General features: G+C 47.3%; 1 protein-coding gene across 1 annotated transcript in view; it reads right to left on the bottom strand.

Annotated features, from left to right (window-relative positions):
* LOC124043072 (homeobox-containing protein 1-like) overlaps window positions 1–18,019 on the bottom strand; it is a 61,885-nt gene that overhangs the window by 36,975 nt on the left and 6,891 nt on the right. Inside the window, exons 4-6 of the mRNA XM_046361245.1 lie at window positions 17,087–17,172; window positions 16,412–16,522; window positions 14,157–14,405 (exon numbers count right to left, since the gene is read on the bottom strand). Of these exons, the coding sequence (XP_046217201.1) occupies window positions 14,157–14,405; window positions 16,412–16,522; window positions 17,087–17,172 (446 nt within the window). The remainder of the gene's footprint in view (window positions 1–14,156; window positions 14,406–16,411; window positions 16,523–17,086; window positions 17,173–18,019) is intronic.

The following is an 18,019-nucleotide window of genomic DNA, read 5'->3' as shown; positions in this document are numbered from 1 at the left end:
AGTTAACCCAGGACCCTGGAGGAGAGGAGTTAACCCAGTTTATACTGCTCTTACGACCCTGGAGGAGAGGAGTTAACCTAAACTAAATGTAAACCCAGTTTATACTGCTCTACAACCCTGGAGGAGAGGAGTTAACCCAGTTTATACTGCTCTACAACCCTGGAGGAGAGGAGTTAACCCAGTTTATACTGCTCTACGACCCTGGAGGAGAGGAGTTAACCCAGTTTATACTGCTCTACGACCCTGGAGGAGAGGAGTTAACCCAGTTTATACTGCTCTACGACCCTGGAGGAGAGGAGTTAACCCAGTTTATACTGCTCTACAACCCTGGAGGAGAGGAGTTAACCCAGTTTATACTGCTCTACAACCCTGGAGGAGAGGAGTTAACCCAGTTTATACTGCTCTACGACCCTGGAGGAGAGGAGTTAACCCAGTTTATACTGCTCTACGACCCTGGAGGAGAGGAGTTAACCTAAACTAAATGTAAACCCAGTTTATACTGCTCTACAACCCTGGAGGAGAGGAGTTAACCCAGTTTATACTGCTCTACAACCCTGGAGGAGAGGAGTTAACCCAGTTTATACTGCTCTACGACCCTGGAGGAGAGGAGTTAACCCAGTTTATACTGCTCTACGACCCTGGAGGAGAGGAGTTAACCCAGTTTATACTGCTCTACGACCCTGGAGGAGAGGAGTTAACCCAGTTTATACTGCTCTACGACCCTGGAGGAGAGGAGTTAACCTAAACTAAATTAAACCCAGTTTATACTGCTCTACGACCCTGGAGGAGAGGAGTTAACCCAGTTTATACTGCTCTACGACCCTGGAGGAGAGGAGTTAACCCAGTTTATACTGCTCTACAACCCTGGAGGAGAGGAGTTAACCCAGTTTATACTGCTCTACGACCCTGGAGGAGAGGAGTTAACCTAAACTAAATGTAAACCCAGTTTATACTGCTCTACGACCCTGGAGGAGAGGAGTTAACCCAGTTTATACTGCTCTACAACCCTGGAGGAGAGGAGTTAACCCAGTTTATACTGCTCTACAACCCTGGAGGAGAGGAGTTAACCCAGTTTATACTGCTCTACAACCCTGGAGGAGAGGAGTTAACCCAGTTTATACTGCTCTACAACCCTGGAGGAGAGGAGTTAACCCAGTTTATACTGCTCTACAACCCTGGAGGAGAGGAGTTAACCCAGTTTATACTGCTCTACGACCCTGGAGGAGAGGAGTTAACCCAGTTTATACTGCTCTACAACCCTGGAGGAGAGGAGTTAACCCAGTTTATACTGCTCTACGACCCTGGAGGAGAGGAGTTAACCTAAACTAAATTAAACCCAGTTTATACTGCTCTACGACCCTGGAGGAGAGGAGTTAACCTAAACTAAATGTAAACCCAGTTTATACTGCTCTACAACCCTGGAGGAGAGGAGTTAACCCAGTTTATACTGCTCTACAACCCTGGAGGAGAGGAGTTAACCTAAACTAAATGTAAACCCAGTTTATACTGCTCTACAACCCTGGAGGAGAGGAGTTAACCCAGTTTATACTGCTCTACAACCCTGGAGGAGAGGAGTTAACCCAGTTTATACTGCTCTACGACCCTGGAGGAGAGGAGTTAACCCAGTTTATACTGCTCTACGACCCTGGAGGAGAGGAGTTAACCTAAACTAAATGTAAACCCAGTTTATACTGCTCTACAACCCTGGAGGAGAGGAGTTAACCCAGTTTATACTGCTCTACAACCCTGGAGGAGAGGAGTTAACCCAGTTTATACTGCTCTACGACCCTGGAGGAGAGGAGTTAACCTAAACTAAATGTAAACCCAGTTTATACTGCTCTACAACCCTGGAGGAGAGGAGTTAACCCAGTTTATACTGCTCTACGACCCTGGAGGAGAGGAGTTAACCCAGTTTATACTGCTCTACGACCCTGGAGGAGAGGAGTTAACCTAAACTAAATTAAACCCAGTTTATACTGCTCTACAACCCTGGAGGAGAGGAGTTAACCCAGTTTATACTGCTCTACAACCCTGGAGGAGAGGAGTTAACCCAGTTTATACTGCTCTACGACCCTGGAGGAGAGGAGTTAACCTAAACTAAATGTAAACCCAGTTTATACTGCTCTACAACCCTGGAGGAGAGGAGTTAACCCAGTTTATACTGCTCTACAACCCTGGAGGAGAGGAGTTAACCCAGTTTATACTGCTCTACGACCCTGGAGGAGAGGAGTTAACCCAGTTTATACTGCTCTACGACCCTGGAGGAGAGGAGTTAACCTAAACTAAATGTAAACCCAGTTTATACTGCTCTACAACCCTGGAGGAGAGGAGTTAACCCAGTTTATACTGCTCTACAACCCTGGAGGAGAGGAGTTAACTAAATGTAAACTCCAGTTTATACTGCTCTACGACCCTGGAGGAGAGGAGTTAACCCAGTTTATACTGCTCTACGACCCTGGAGGAGAGGAGTTAACCCAGTTTATACTGCTCTACGACCCTGGAGGAGAGGAGTTAACCCAGTTTATACTGCTCTACGACCCTGGAGGAGAGGAGTTAACCCAGTTTATACTGCTCTACAACCCTGGAGGAGAGGAGTTAACCCAGTTTATACTGCTCTACGACCCTGGAGGAGAGGAGTTAACCCAGTTTATACTGCTCTTACAACCCTGGAGGAGAGGAGTTAACTAAATGTAAACCCAGTTTATACTGCTCTACAACCCTGGAGGAGAGGAGTTAACCCAGTTTATACTGCTCTACAACCCTGGAGGAGAGGAGTTAACCCAGTTTATACTGCTCTACGACCCTGGAGGAGAGGAGTTAACCCAGTTTATACTGCTCTACGACCCTGGAGGAGAGGAGTTAACCCAGTTTATACTGCTCTACGACCCTGGAGGAGAGGAGTTAACCCAGTTTATACTGCTCTACGACCCTGGAGGAGAGGAGTTAACCTAAACTAAATGTAAACCCAGTTTATACTGCTCTACGACCCTGGAGGAGAGGAGTTAACCCAGTTTATACTGCTCTACAACCCTGGAGGAGAGGAGTTAACCCAGTTTATACTGCTCTACAACCCTGGAGGAGAGGAGTTAACCCAGTTTATACTGCTCTACGACCCTGGAGGAGAGGAGTTAACCCAGTTTATACTGCTCTACGACCCTGGAGGAGAGGAGTTAACCCAGTTTATACTGCTCTACGACCCTGGAGGAGAGGAGTTAACCCAGTTTATACTGCTCTACGACCCTGGAGGAGAGGAGTTAACCTAAACTAAATGTAAACCCAGTTTATACTGCTCTACGACCCTGGAGGAGAGGACTTAACCTAAACTAAATGTAAACCCAGTTTATACTGCTCTTACAACCCTGGAGGAGAGGAGTTAACCCAGTTTATACTGCTCTACAACCCTGGAGGAGAGGAGTTAACCTAAACTAAATGTAAACCCAGTTTATACTGCTCTACGACCCTGGAGGAGAGGAGTTAACCCAGTTTATACTGCTCTACGACCCTGGAGGAGAGGAGTTAACCCAGTTTATACTGCTCTACGACCCTGGAGGAGAGGAGTTAACCCAGTTTATACTGCTCTACGACCCTAGTTAACCCAGTTTATACTGCTCTACGACCCTGGAGGAGAGGAGTTAACCCAGTTTATACTGCTCTACGACCCTGGAGGAGAGGAGTTAACCCAGTTTATACTGCTCTACGACCCTGGAGGAGAGGAGTTAACCCAGTTTATACTGCTCTACGACCCTGGAGGAGAGGAGTTAACCCAGTTTATACTGCTCTACAACCCTGGAGGAGAGGAGTTAACCTAAACTAAATGTAAACCCAGTTTATACTGCTCTACGACCCTGGAGGAGAGGAGTTAACCCAGTTTATACTGCTCTACAACCCTGGAGGAGAGGAGTTAACCCAGTTTATACTGCTCTACGACCCTGGAGGAGAGGAGTTAACCCAGTTTATACTGCTCTTACAACCCTGGAGGAGAGGAGTTAACTAAATGTAAACCCAGTTTATACTGCTCTACGACCCTGGAGGAGAGGAGTTAACCCAGTTTATACTGCTCTACGACCCTGGAGGAGAGGAGTTAACCCAGTTTATACTGCTCTACAACCCTGGAGGAGAGGAGTTAACCCAGTTTATACTGCTCTACGACCCTGGAGGAGAGGAGTTAACCTAAACTAAATGTAAACCCAGTTTATACTGCTCTACGACCCTGGAGGAGAGGAGTTAACCCAGTTTATACTGCTCTACAACCCTGGAGGAGAGGAGTTAACCCAGTTTATACTGCTCTACAACCCTGGAGGAGAGGAGTTAACCCAGTTTATACTGCTCTACGACCCTGGAGGAGAGGAGTTAACCCAGTTTATACTGCTCTACGACCCTGGAGGAGAGGAGTTAACCCAGTTTATACTGCTCTACGACCCTGGAGGAGAGGAGTTAACCTAAACTAAATGTAAACCCAGTTTATACTGCTCTACGACCCTGGAGAGGAGTTTACTAAATGTAAACCCAGTTTATACTGCTCTACGACCCTGGAGGAGAGGAGTTAACCCAGTTTATACTGCTCTACGACCCTGGAGGAGAGGAGTTAACCCAGTTTATACTGCTCTACGACCCTGGAGGAGAGGAGTTAACCCAGTTTATACTGCTCTACAACCCTGGAGGAGAGGAGTTAACCCAGTTTATACTGCTCTACAACCCTGGAGGAGAGGAGTTAACCCAGTTTATACTGCTCTACAACCCTGGAGGAGAGGAGTTAACCCAGTTTATACTGCTCTACGACCCTGGAGGAGAGGAGTTAACCCAGTTTATACTGCTCTACGACCCTGGAGGAGAGGAGTTAACCCAGTTTATACTGCTCTACGACCCTGGAGGAGAGGAGTTAACCCAGTTTATACTGCTCTACGACCCTGGAGGAGAGGAGTTAACCCAGTTTATACTGCTCTACGACCCTGGAGGAGAGGAGTTAACCCAGTTTATACTGCTCTACGACCCTGGAGGAGAGGAGTTAACCCAGTTTATACTGCTCTACGACCCTGGAGGAGAGGAGTTAACCCAGTTTATACTGCTCTACGACCCTGGAGGAGAGGAGTTAACCTAAACTAAATGTAAACCCAGTTTATACTGCTCTACGACCCTGGAGGAGAGGAGTTAACCTAAACTAAATGTAAACCCAGTTTATACTGCTCTACGACCCTGGAGGAGAGGAGTTAACCCAGTTTATACTGCTCTACAACCCTGGAGGAGAGGAGTTAACCCAGTTTATACTGCTCTACGACCCTGGAGGAGAGGAGTTAACCCAGTTTATACTGCTCTTACAACCCTGGAGGAGAGGAGTTAACTAAATGTAAACCCAGTTTATACTGCTCTACGACCCTGGAGAGGAGTTTACTAAATGTAAACCCAGTTTATACTGCTCTTACAACCCTGGAGGAGAGGAGTTAACCCAGTTTATACTGCTCTACAACCCTGGAGGAGAGGAGTTAACCTAAACTAAATGTAAACCCAGTTTATACTGCTCTACGACCCTGGAGGAGAGGAGTTAACCCAGTTTATACTGCTCTACGACCCTGGAGGAGAGGAGTTAACCCAGTTTATACTGCTCTACGACCCTGGAGGAGAGGAGTTAACCCAGTTTATACTGCTCTACGACCCTGGAGGAGAGGAGTTAACCCAGTTTATACTGCTCTACGACCCTGGAGGAGAGGAGTTAACCCAGTTTATACTGCTCTACGACCCTGGAGGAGAGGAGTTAACCCAGTTTATACTGCTCTACGACCCTGGAGGAGAGGAGTTAACCCAGTTTATACTGCTCTACGACCCTGGAGGAGAGGAGTTAACCCAGTTTATACTGCTCTACAACCCTGGAGGAGAGGAGTTAACTAAATGTAAACCCAGTTTATACTGCTCTACGACCCTGGAGGAGGAGTTTACTAAATGTAAACCCAGTTTATACTGCTCTACAACCCTGGAGGAGAGGAGTTAACCCAGTTTATACTGCTCTACAACCCTGGAGGAGAGGAGTTAACCTAAACTAAATGTAAACCCAGTTTATACTGCTCTACGACCCTGGAGGAGAGGAGTTAACCCAGTTTATACTGCTCTACAACCCTGGAGGAGAGGAGTTAACCTAAACTAAATGTAAACCCAGTTTATACTGCTCTACAACCCTGGAGGAGAGGAGTTAACCCAGTTTATACTGCTCTACAACCCTGGAGGAGAGGAGTTAACCCAGTTTATACTGCTCTACGACCCTGGAGGAGAGGAGTTAACCCAGTTTATACTGCTCTACGACCCTGGAGGAGAGGAGTTAACCTAAACTAAATGTAAACCCAGTTTATACTGCTCTACAACCCTGGAGGAGAGGAGTTAACCCAGTTTATACTGCTCTACAACCCTGGAGGAGAGGAGTTAACCCAGTTTATACTGCTCTACAACCCTGGAGGAGAGGAGTTAACCTAAACTAAATGTAAACCCAGTTTATACTGCTCTACGACCCTGGAGGAGAGGAGTTAACCTAAACTAAATGTAAACCCAGTTTATACTGCTCTACGACCCTGGAGGAGAGGAGTTAACCCAGTTTATACTGCTCTACGACCCTGGAGGAGAGGAGTTAACCTAAACTAAATGTAAACCCAGTTTATACTGCTCTACGACCCTGGAGGAGAGGAGTTAACCCAGTTTATACTGCTCTACAACCCTGGAGGAGAGGAGTTAACCCAGTTTATACTGCTCTACAACCCTGGAGGAGAGGAGTTAACCCAGTTTATACTGCTCTACGACCCTGGAGGAGAGGAGTTAACCCAGTTTATACTGCTCTACGACCCTGGAGGAGAGGAGTTAACCCAGTTTATACTGCTCTACAACCCTGGAGGAGAGGAGTTAACCTAAACTAAATGTAAACCCAGTTTATACTGCTCTACGACCCTGGAGGAGAGGAGTTAACCCAGTTTATACTGCTCTACAACCCTGGAGGAGAGGAGTTAACCCAGTTTATACTGCTCTACAACCCTGGAGGAGAGGAGTTAACCCAGTTTATACTGCTCTACAACCCTGGAGGAGAGGAGTTAACCCAGTTTATACTGCTCTACGACCCTGGAGGAGAGGAGTTAACCCAGTTTATACTGCTCTACGACCCTGGAGGAGAGGAGTTAACCTAAACTAAATGTAAACCCAGTTTATACTGCTCTACGACCCTGGAGGAGAGGAGTTAACCTAAACTAAATGTAAACCCAGTTTATACTGCTCTACAACCCTGGAGGAGAGGAGTTAACCTAAACTAAATGTAAACCCAGTTTATACTGCTCTACAACCCTGGAGGAGAGGAGTTAACCCAGTTTATACTGCTCTACAACCCTGGAGGAGAGGAGTTAACCCAGTTTATACTGCTCTACGACCCTGGAGGAGAGGAGTTAACCCAGTTTATACTGCTCTACAACCCTGGAGGAGAGGAGTTAACCTAAACTAAATGTAAACCCAGTTTATACTGCTCTACAACCCTGGAGGAGAGGAGTTAACCCAGTTTATACTGCTCTACAACCCTGGAGGAGAGGAGTAAACTAAATGTAAACCCAGTTTATACTGCTCTACAACCCTGGAGGAGAGTTAACCTAAACTAAATGTAAACCCAGTTTATACTGCTCTACAACCCTGGAGGAGAGGAGTTAACCCAGTTTATACTGCTCTACAACCCTGGAGGAGAGGAGTTAACCCAGTTTATACTGCTCTACGACCCTGGAGGAGAGGAGTTAACCCAGTTTATACTGCTCTACAACCCTGGAGGAGAGGAGTTAACCTAAACTAAATGTAAACCCAGTTTATACTGCTCTACGACCCTGGAGGAGAGGAGTTAACCCAGTTTATACTGCTCTACGACCCTGGAGGAGAGGAGTTAACCTAAACTAAATGTAAACCCAGTTTATACTGCTCTACAACCCTGGAGGAGAGGAGTTAACCCAGTTTATACTGCTCTACAACCCTGGAGGAGAGGAGTTAACCCAGTTTATACTGCTCTACAACCCTGGAGGAGAGGAGTTAACCCAGTTTATACTGCTCTACAACCCTGGAGGAGAGGAGTTAACCCAGTTTATACTGCTCTACAACCCTGGAGGAGAGGAGTTAACCCAGTTTATACTGCTCTACAACCCTGGAGGAGAGGAGTTAACCCAGTTTATACTGCTCTACAACCCTGGAGGAGAGGAGTTAACCTAAACTAAATGTAAACCCAGTTTATACTGCTCTACGACCCTGGAGGAGAGGAGTTAACCCAGTTTATACTGCTCTACAACCCTGGAGGAGAGGAGTTAACCTAAACTAAATGTAAACCCAGTTTATACTGCTCTACGACCCTGGAGGAGAGGAGTTAACCACTAAATGTAAACCCAGTTTATACTGCTCTACAACCCTGGAGGAGAGGAGTTAACCCAGTTTATACTGCTCTACAACCCTGGAGGAGAGGAGTTAACCCAGTTTATACTGCTCTACAACCCTGGAGGAGAGGAGTTAACCCAGTTTATACTGCTCTACAACCCTGGAGGAGAGGAGTTAACCCAGTTTATACTGCTCTACAACCCTGGAGGAGAGGAGTTAACCCAGTTTATACTGCTCTACAACCCTGGAGGAGAAGAGTTAACCCAGTTTATACTGCTCTACAACCCTGGAGGAGAGAGTTAACCCAGTTTATACTGCTCTACAACCCTGGAGGAGAGTTAACCCAGTTTATACTGCTCTACAACCCTGGAGGAGAGGAGTTAACCCAGTTTATACTGCTCTACAACCCTGGAGGAGAGGAGTTAACCCAGTTTATACTGCTCTACAACCCTGGAGGAGAGGAGTTAACCCAGTTTATACTGCTCTACGACCCTGGAGGAGAGAGTTAACCCAGTTTATACTGCTCTACAACCCTGGAGGAGAGGAGTTAACCCAGTTTATACTGCTCTACAACCCTGGAGGAGAGGAGTTAACCCAGTTTATACTGCTCTACAACCCTGGAGGAGAGGAGTTAACCCAGTTTATACTGCTCTACAACCCTGGAGGAGAGGAGTTAACCCAGTTTATACTGCTCTACAACCCTGGAGGAGAGGAGTTAACCCAGTTTATACTGCTCTACGACCCTGGAGGAGAGAGTTAACCCAGTTTATACTGCTCTACAACCCTGGAGGAGAGGAGTTAACCCAGTTTATACTGCTCTACAACCCTGGAGGAGAGGAGTTAACCCAGTTTATACTGCTCTACAACCCTGGAGGAGAGGAGTTAACCCAGTTTATACTGCTCTACGACCCTGGAGGAGAGGAGTTAACCCAGTTTATACTGCTCTACGACCCTGGAGGAGAGGAGTTAACCTAAACTAAATGTAAACCCAGTTTATACTGCTCTACGACCCTGGAGGAGAGGAGTTAACCCAGTTTATACTGCTCTACGACCCTGGAGGAGAGGAGTTAACCTAAACTAAATGTAAACCCAGTTTATACTGCTCTACAACCCTGGAGGAGAGGAGTTAACCCAGTTTATACTGCTCTACAACCCTGGAGGAGAGGAGTTAACCCAGTTTATACTGCTCTACAACCCTGGAGGAGAGGAGTTAACCTAAACTAAATGTAAACCCAGTTTATACTGCTCTACAACCCTGGAGGAGAGGAGTTAACCTAAACTAAAGTTAACCCAGTTTATACTGCTCTACAACCCTGGAGGAGAGGAGTTAACCAGTTTATAAACTAAATTAACCCAGTTTATACTGCTCTACAACCCTGGAGGAGAGGAGTTAACCCAGTTTATACTGCTCTACAACCCTGGAGGAGAGGAGTTAACCCAGTTTATACTGCTCTACGACCCTGGAGGAGAGGAGTTAACCCAGTTTATACTGCTCTACAACCCTGGAGGAGAGGAGTTAACCTAAACTAAATGTAAACCCAGTTTATACTGCTCTACGACCCTGGAGGAGAGGAGTTAACCCAGTTTATACTGCTCTACGACCCTGGAGGAGAGGAGTTAACCTAAACTAAATGTAAACCCAGTTTATACTGCTCTACAACCCTGGAGGAGAGGAGTTAACCCAGTTTATACTGCTCTACAACCCTGGAGGAGAGGAGTTAACCCAGTTTATACTGCTCTACAACCCTGGAGGAGAGGAGTTAACCCAGTTTATACTGCTCTACAACCCTGGAGGAGAGGAGTTAACCCAGTTTATACTGCTCTACAACCCTGGAGGAGAGGAGTTAACCCAGTTTATACTGCTCTACAACCCTGGAGGAGAGGAGTTAACCCAGTTTATACTGCTCTACAACCCTGGAGGAGAGGAGTTAACCCAGTTTATACTGCTCTACAACCCTGGAGGAGAGGAGTTAACCTAAACTAAATGTAAACCCAGTTTATACTGCTCTACAACCCTGGAGGAGAGGAGTTAACCCAGTTTATACTGCTCTACAACCCTGGAGGAGAGGAGTTAAACCCAGTTTATACTGCTCTACGACCCTGGAGGAGAGGAGTTAACAGTTTATACTAAACCCTGGAAATGTAAACCCAGTTTATACTGCTCTACAACCCTGGAGGAGAGGAGTTAACCCAGTTTATACTGCTCTACAACCCTGGAGGAGAGGAGTTAACCCAGTTTATACTGCTCTAACCCTGGAGGAGAGGAGTTAACCCAGTTTATACTGCTCTACAACCCTGGAGGAGAGGAGTTAACCTAAACTAAATGTAAACCCAGTTTATACTGCTCTACGACCCTGGAGGAGAGGAGTTAACCCAGTTTATACTGCTCTACAACCCTGGAGGAGAGGAGTTAACCCAGTTTATACTGCTCTACAACCCTGGAGGAGAGGAGTTAACCCAGTTTATACTGCTCTACAACCCTGGAGGAGAGGAGTTAACCCAGTTTATACTGCTCTACAACCCTGGAGGAGAGGAGTTAACCCAGTTTATACTGCTCTACAACCCTGGAACCCAGTTTATACTGCTCTACAACCCTGGAGGAGAGGAGTTAACCCAGTTTATACTGCTCTACAACCCTGGAGGAGAGGAGTTAACCCAGTTTATACTGCTCTACAACCCTGGAGGAGAGGAGTTAACCCAGTTTATACTGCTCTACAACCCTGGAGGAGAGGAGTTAACCCAGTTTATACTGCTCTACGACCCTGGAGGAGAGGAGTTAACCCAGTTTATACTGCTCTACGACCCTGGAGGAGAGGAGTTAACCTAAACTAAATGTAAACCCAGTTTATACTGCTCTACGACCCTGGAGGAGAGGAGTTAACCCAGTTTATACTGCTCTACAACCCTGGAGGAGAGGAGTTAACCTAAACTAAATGTAAACCCAGTTTATACTGCTCTACGACCCTGGAGGAGAGGAGTTAACCTAAACTAAATGTAAACCCAGTTTATACTGCTCTACAACCCTGGAGGAGAGGAGTTAACCCAGTTTATACTGCTCTACAACCCTGGAGGAGAGGAGTTAACCCAGTTTATACTGCTCTACAACCCTGGAGGAGAGGAGTTAACCCAGTTTATACTGCTCTACGACCCTGGAGGAGAGGAGTTAACCCAGTTTATACTGCTCTACAACCCTGGAGGAGAGGAGTTAACCTAAACTAAATGTAAACCCAGTTTATACTGCTCTGACCCTGGAGGAGAGGAGTTAACCCAGTTTATACTGCTCTACGACCCTGGAGGAGAGGAGTTAACCTAAACTAAATGTAAACCCAGTTTATACTGCTCTACGACCCTGGAGGAGAGGAGTTAACCCAGTTTATACTGCTCTACAACCCTGGAGGAGAGGAGTTAACCCAGTTTATACTGCTCTACAACCCTGGAGGAGAGGAGTTAACCCAGTTTATACTGCTCTACAACCCTGGAGGAGAGGAGTTAACCCAGTTTATACTGCTCTACGACCCTGGAGGAGAAGAGTTAACCCAGTTTATACTGCTCTACAACCCTGGAGGAGAGGAGTTAACCCAGTTTATACTGCTCTACAACCCTGGAGGAGAGAAGTTAACCCAGTTTATACTGCTCTACGACCCTGGAGGAGAGGAGTTAACCCAGTTTATACTGCTCTACGACCCTGGAGGAGAGGAGTTAACCTAAACTAAATGTAAACCCAGTTTATACTGCTCTACAACCCTGGAGGAGAGGAGTTAACCCAGTTTATACTGCTCTACGACCCTGGAGGAGAGGAGTTAACCTAAACTAAATGTAAACCCAGTTTATACTGCTCTACAACCCTGGAGGAGAGGAGTTAACCTAGTTTATACTGCTCTACGACCCTGGAGGAGAGGAGTTAACCCAGTTTATACTGCTCTACAACCCTGGAGGAGAAGAGTTAACCCAGTTTATACTGCTCTACAACCCTGGAGGAGAGGAGTTAACCCAGTTTATACTGCTCTACAACCCTGGAGAGGAGTTAACCTAGTTTATACTGCTCTACAACCCTGGAGGAGAGGAGTTAACCCAGTTTATACTGCTCTACAACCCTGGAGGAGAGGAGTTAACCTAAACTAAATGTAAACCCAGTTTATACTGCTCTACGACCCTGGAGGAGAGGAGTTAACCCAGTTTATACTGCTCTACGACCCTGGAGGAGAGGAGTTAACCCAGTTTATACTGCTCTACGACCCTGGGGAGAGGAGTTAACCTAAACTAAATGTAAACCCAGTTTATACTGCTCTACGACCCTGGAGGAGAGGAGTTAACCCAGTTTATACTGCTCTACGACCCTGGAGGAGAGGAGTTAACCTAAACTAAATGTAAACCCAGTTTATACTGCTCTACAACCCTGGAGGAGAGGAGTTAACCCAGTTTATACTGCTCTACAACCCTGGAGGAGAGGAGTTAACCCAGTTTATACTGCTCTACAACCCTGGAGGAGAGGAGTTAACCCAGTTTATACTGCTCTACAACCCTGGAGGAGAGGAGTTAACCTAAACTAAATGTAAACCCAGTTTATACTGCTCTACGACCCTGGAGGAGAGGAGCAGTTTATACTGCTCTTACAACCCTGGAGGAGAGGAGTTTACTAAATGTAAACCCAGTTTATACTGCTCTACGACCCTGGAGAGGAGTTTACTAAATGTAAACCCAGTTTATACTGCTCTACGACCCTGGAGGAGAGGAGTTAACCCAGTTTATACTGCTCTACGACCCTGGAGGAGAGGAGTTAACCCAGTTTATACTGCTCTACGACCCTGGAGGAGAGGAGTTAACCCAGTTTATACTGCTCTACGACCCTGGAGGAGAGGAGTTAACCCAGTTTATACTGCTCTACGACCCTGGAGGAGAGGAGTTAACCCAGTTTATACTGCTCTACGACCCTGGAGGAGAGGAGTTAACCCAGTTTATACTGCTCTACGACCCTGGAGGAGAGGAGTTAACCCAGTTTATACTGCTCTACGACCCTGGAGGAGAGGAGTTAACCCAGTTTATACTGCTCTACGACCCTGGATGAGAGGAGTTAACCCAGTTTATACTGCTCTACGACCCTGGAGGAGAGGAGTTAACCCAGTTTATACTGCTCTACAACCCTGGAGGAGAGGAGTTAACCCAGTTTATACTGCTCTACAACCCTGGAGGAGAGGAGTTAACCCAGTTTATACTGCTCTACAACCCTGGAGGAGAGGAGTTAACCCAGTTTATACTGCTCTACAACCCTGGAGGAGAGGAGTTAACCCAGTTTATACTGCTCTTACAACCCTGGAGGAGAGTTAACCCAGTTTATGCTGCTCTACGACCCTGGAGGAGAGGAGTTAACCCAGTTTATGCTGCTCTTACGACCCTGGAGGAGAGGAGTTAACCTAAACTAAATGTAAACCCAGTTTATACTGCTCTACGACCCTGGAGGAGAGGAGTTAACCCAGTTTATACTGCTCTACGACCCTGGAGGAGAGGAGTTAACCTAAACTAAATGTAAACCCAGTTTATACTGCTCTACAACCCTGGAGGAGAGGAGTTAACCTAAACTAAATGTAAACCCAGTTTATACTGCTCTACAACCCTGGGGAGAGGAGTTAACCTAAACAGGGTTGGTTGGTTACCTGGCTGTGAGGAGGCTGGTTACCTGGCTGTGAGGAGGCTGGTTACCTGGCTGTGGGGAGGCTGGTTACCTGGCTGTGGGGAGGCTGGTTACCTGGCTGTGGGGAGGCTGGTTACCTGGCTGTGGGGAGGCTGGTTACCTGGCTGTGAGGAGGCTGCAGTGTACCATGGCAGCAGGTGCATCAGCAGTTCTCTCTGTCTGCCCCAGGTGGTGGAGGCGGTCGCGGCTGTAGTGGCCGTGGCGGCGTTGCCCGTCGCCGTGACGTCTCTGTCCCCTCCCCTGGCTGCCCTGGGGCCAGAGCCCAGGTTTTGGCCCAGCCCCTGGCCGAGACCACGCAGCCCCTCGCCCAGACCCGCCGGGCCATGCTGGCTTTCACTCCACCTCAGCCCTTCAGACAAAACCAAACCAGTGGTCAGGCCAAAGCCAGATTTAGCAGAAGCCATGTTGATACTTGCAGTCAAACAAAATGACCTGTTTATATGGGTATCCACAGGAATATAGTTTATTAAAATGGCAGGCCAGAAAAAACTTGTTTTATGACTGAATCATACTGAACGTTGGAGTTCTGTTCTGAACAGGTATTTAGCGCCAAACAAGCAAATAATTGTAGAATTATTAAAGTGCCTGCTCGGTAGGGGGGGAAAAAAAGCGCAGAGAAATGCTAGGCAACATATTAGCATCTCTGTTAGCGTTGCGATAAGAGTTATCATTGTTAGCCACGTAGGAATGAAAACCAGCACGTCCAGAAACAGGACTGAGTACCACAGAAAGATAGCAGCACTGACATAGGAGAGGAGATGGTGTGAGGAGGTGCTGCATGTGACTGACATAGGAGAGGAGATGGTGTGAGGAGGTGCTGCATGTGACAGACATAGGAGAGGAGATGGTGTGAGGAGACGCTGCATGTGACAGACAGGAGAGGAGATGGTGTGAGGTGCTGCATGTGACAGACATAGGAGAGGAGATGGTGTGAGGTGCTGCATGTGACAGACATAGGAGAGGAGATGGTGTGAGGAGATGCTGCATGTGACAGACAGGAGAGATGGTGTGAGGAGATGGTGTGAGGAGGTGCTGCATGTGACAGACATAGGAGAGGAGATGGTGTGAGGAGGCGCTGCATGTGACTGACATAGGAGAGGAGATGGTGTGAGGAGGCGCTGCATGTGACAGACAGGAGAGGAGATGGTGTGAGGAGGTGCTGCATGTGACAGACAGGAGAGGAGATGGTGTGAGGAGGTGCTGCATGTGACAGACACAGGAGAGGAGATGGTGTGAGGTGGTGCATGTGACAGACACAGGAGAGGAGATGGTGTGAGGTGGTGCATGTGACAGACAGGAGAGGAGATGGTGTGAGGAGGTGCTGCATGTGACTGACATAGGAGAGGAGATGGTGTGAGGAGGTGCTGCATGTGACTGACAGGAGAGGAGATGGTGTGAGGAGGTGCTGCATGTGACAGACATAGGAGAGGAGATGGTGTGAGGAGGTGCTCATTTCAGATCTAAACATTCCATTATTCAGGCTACATCGTTTGCTGATGTAGAATTGAGCAAAACGTTTATAAAACCCTCCTAGTGCATGTCTGTGGTTGGTGTTAATTCTCTCATCAGGTCACGATGCTACTCCAGCTTGTCTTAAAAGGGATAGTTCAAGATTTTGGCAATTAACTACTTTTTTTCTACTTTCATATTTGTATTTATTTATTTATTCGTTCTTAACTGATTTGGTTATTTACAATGACGGCCAAACGCGGACCACGCTGGTCCAAATTGTGTGCCGCCCTCTGGGACTTCAAATCAAGGCCAGTTGTGATACAGCCTGGATTCGAACCAGGGTCTGTAGTGACGCCTCAAGCACTGAGATGCAGTGCCTTAGACCGCTACGCCACTCGGGAGCCCCACTCATAGATATAATTTGTATGTCTCTGTGTGTAGTTTGAAGGAATTCGAAGGTAGTTTCTGGAGCCATTGCTAACCAGCGTTAGCGCAAGGACAGGAAGTCAGGAACAGCTAGCGTAAATGTGTCTTTAAGACACAGCTAGACGGAAACCACATTCATTCAAGCCAGATGACTTTAACATTATTGATTAGTATCTACAGTAACAAGATCTTTATCCTACTGTCTTTTTTCATCATAAATATCTCTCGTCTCCTGATCTCTGTCCTTCACTGAACTCTAGCCAGCCCTCCAGGACTCTCTGTGTGTGTGTGTGTGTGTGTGCGTGTGCGTTCGTCCGCATCACAATCCTTGGTCACAGGGACGGCACATAAACTAAATGGACAAACAGCTTCCTAAATGAGCCCATAAACGTGTCATAGAGTCAACATGAACCCTTTCCTCCCCTCCCCCGACAGACCCAGCGAACAGTAGCCTCCACCTCCTACCGTGGCTCTTACCTGGGTTGTTCTTCTCTAGCAGGTACCAGCGGTAGAAAGATCTGCGTTTGGAGTCGCTCATCTCCAAGCCCTGCTGCAGCAACCACTGGGAGATGTAACTCTGACTGATACCTAGAGAAAGAGGGGAGGAAGGGAGAGAGAAAGAGGGGGGAGGAAGAGGGAGAAGAGAAAGGAGGAAGGGAGAGAGAAAAGGAGGAAGGGAGAGAGAAAAGGAGGAAGGGAGAGAGAAAAGGAGGAAGGGAGAGAGAAAAAAGGAGGAAGGGAGAGAGAAAAGGAGGAAGGGAGAGAGAAAAGGAGGAAGGGAGAGAAAGAAAGGAGGAAGGGAGAGAGAAAAGGAGGAAGGGAGAGAGAAAAGGAGGAAGGGAGAGAGAAAGAAAGGAGGAAGGGAGAGAGAAAAGGAGGAAGGGAGAGAGAAAAGGAGGAAGGGAGAGAGAGAAAGAAAGGAGGAAGGGACAGAGAATGAGGAGAGGAGAATAGAATGAGGGGAGGAGGGGAGAATAGAATGAGGGGAGGGGAGGAGAAGAGGAGAGGAGAAGAGAGCCAGGGTGAACACATTAGAAAATATCCTAGACAGAAAGACAGAAATAGCCAAACAAAAATGATGTACCCCCCTCCCCGTCCCCCTTCCCCCCTACAGGTAAACTGAAAGCTGTCTGAGCAGAATAAATGTAATACCTGTGACCTGTCCCACGATGGCCTGGGAGATCCTGCGGTTGTTGAGGAAGGTTTTAATCTCCTCCTTCACCAGGTTACTGTCCCTCCTAGAAGAACAGGCACCGCAGAGTTAACAGACGACAACCATAGTAGGACTGATTACCAACAACGAACAGACAGCCTACAGGGAGGAGGTGAGAGCCCTGGTGAAGGGGTGCCAGGAAATGAACCTCTCCCTCAACAGACGCACCACTGAGAGCTTCCTGTCGGGCTGTATCACCGCCTGGTACGGCAGCTGCTCCGCCTTCAACCGTAAGGCTCTCCAGAGGGTAGTGAGGTCTGCACAACGCATCACTGGGGGCAAACTACCTGCCCTCAACCGTAAGGCTCTCCAGAGGGTGGTGAGGTCTGCACAACGCATCACCGGGGGCAAACTACCTGCCCTCAACCGTAAGGGTCTCCAGAGGGTAGTGAGGTCTGCACAACGCATCACCGGGGGCAAACTACCTGCCCTGCAGGACACCTACAGCACACGACGTCACAGGAAGGCCATAAAGATCATCAAGGACAACAACCACCCGAGCCACTGCCTGTTCACCCCGCTATCATCCAGAGACTGCAAAACAGCTTCTATCTCAAGGCCATCAGACTGTTATATATCCATCACTAGCCGACTACCACCCGGTTACTCAACCCTGCATCTTAGAGGCTGCTGCCCCATATACAAAGACATGGAGTCACTGGTCACCTTAATAATGTTGACATACTGCTGTACTCATCTCATATGTATATACTGTATTCTATTCTACTGTATTTACTAACTAGTCACCTTAATAATGTTTACATACTGCTTTACTCATCTCATATGTATATACTGTATTCTATTCTACTGTATTTACTAACTAGTCACTTTAATAATGTTTACATACTGCTTTACTCATCTCATATGTAAAT

Source organism: Oncorhynchus gorbuscha, linkage group LG09 (genome assembly GCF_021184085.1).
Source record: "Oncorhynchus gorbuscha isolate QuinsamMale2020 ecotype Even-year linkage group LG09, OgorEven_v1.0, whole genome shotgun sequence".
Classification (NCBI taxonomy): Eukaryota; Metazoa; Chordata; class Actinopteri; order Salmoniformes; family Salmonidae; genus Oncorhynchus; species Oncorhynchus gorbuscha.
The sequence above is the reverse complement of the archived record's forward strand: the minus strand, read 5'-3'. Positions and strand labels throughout refer to the sequence as shown.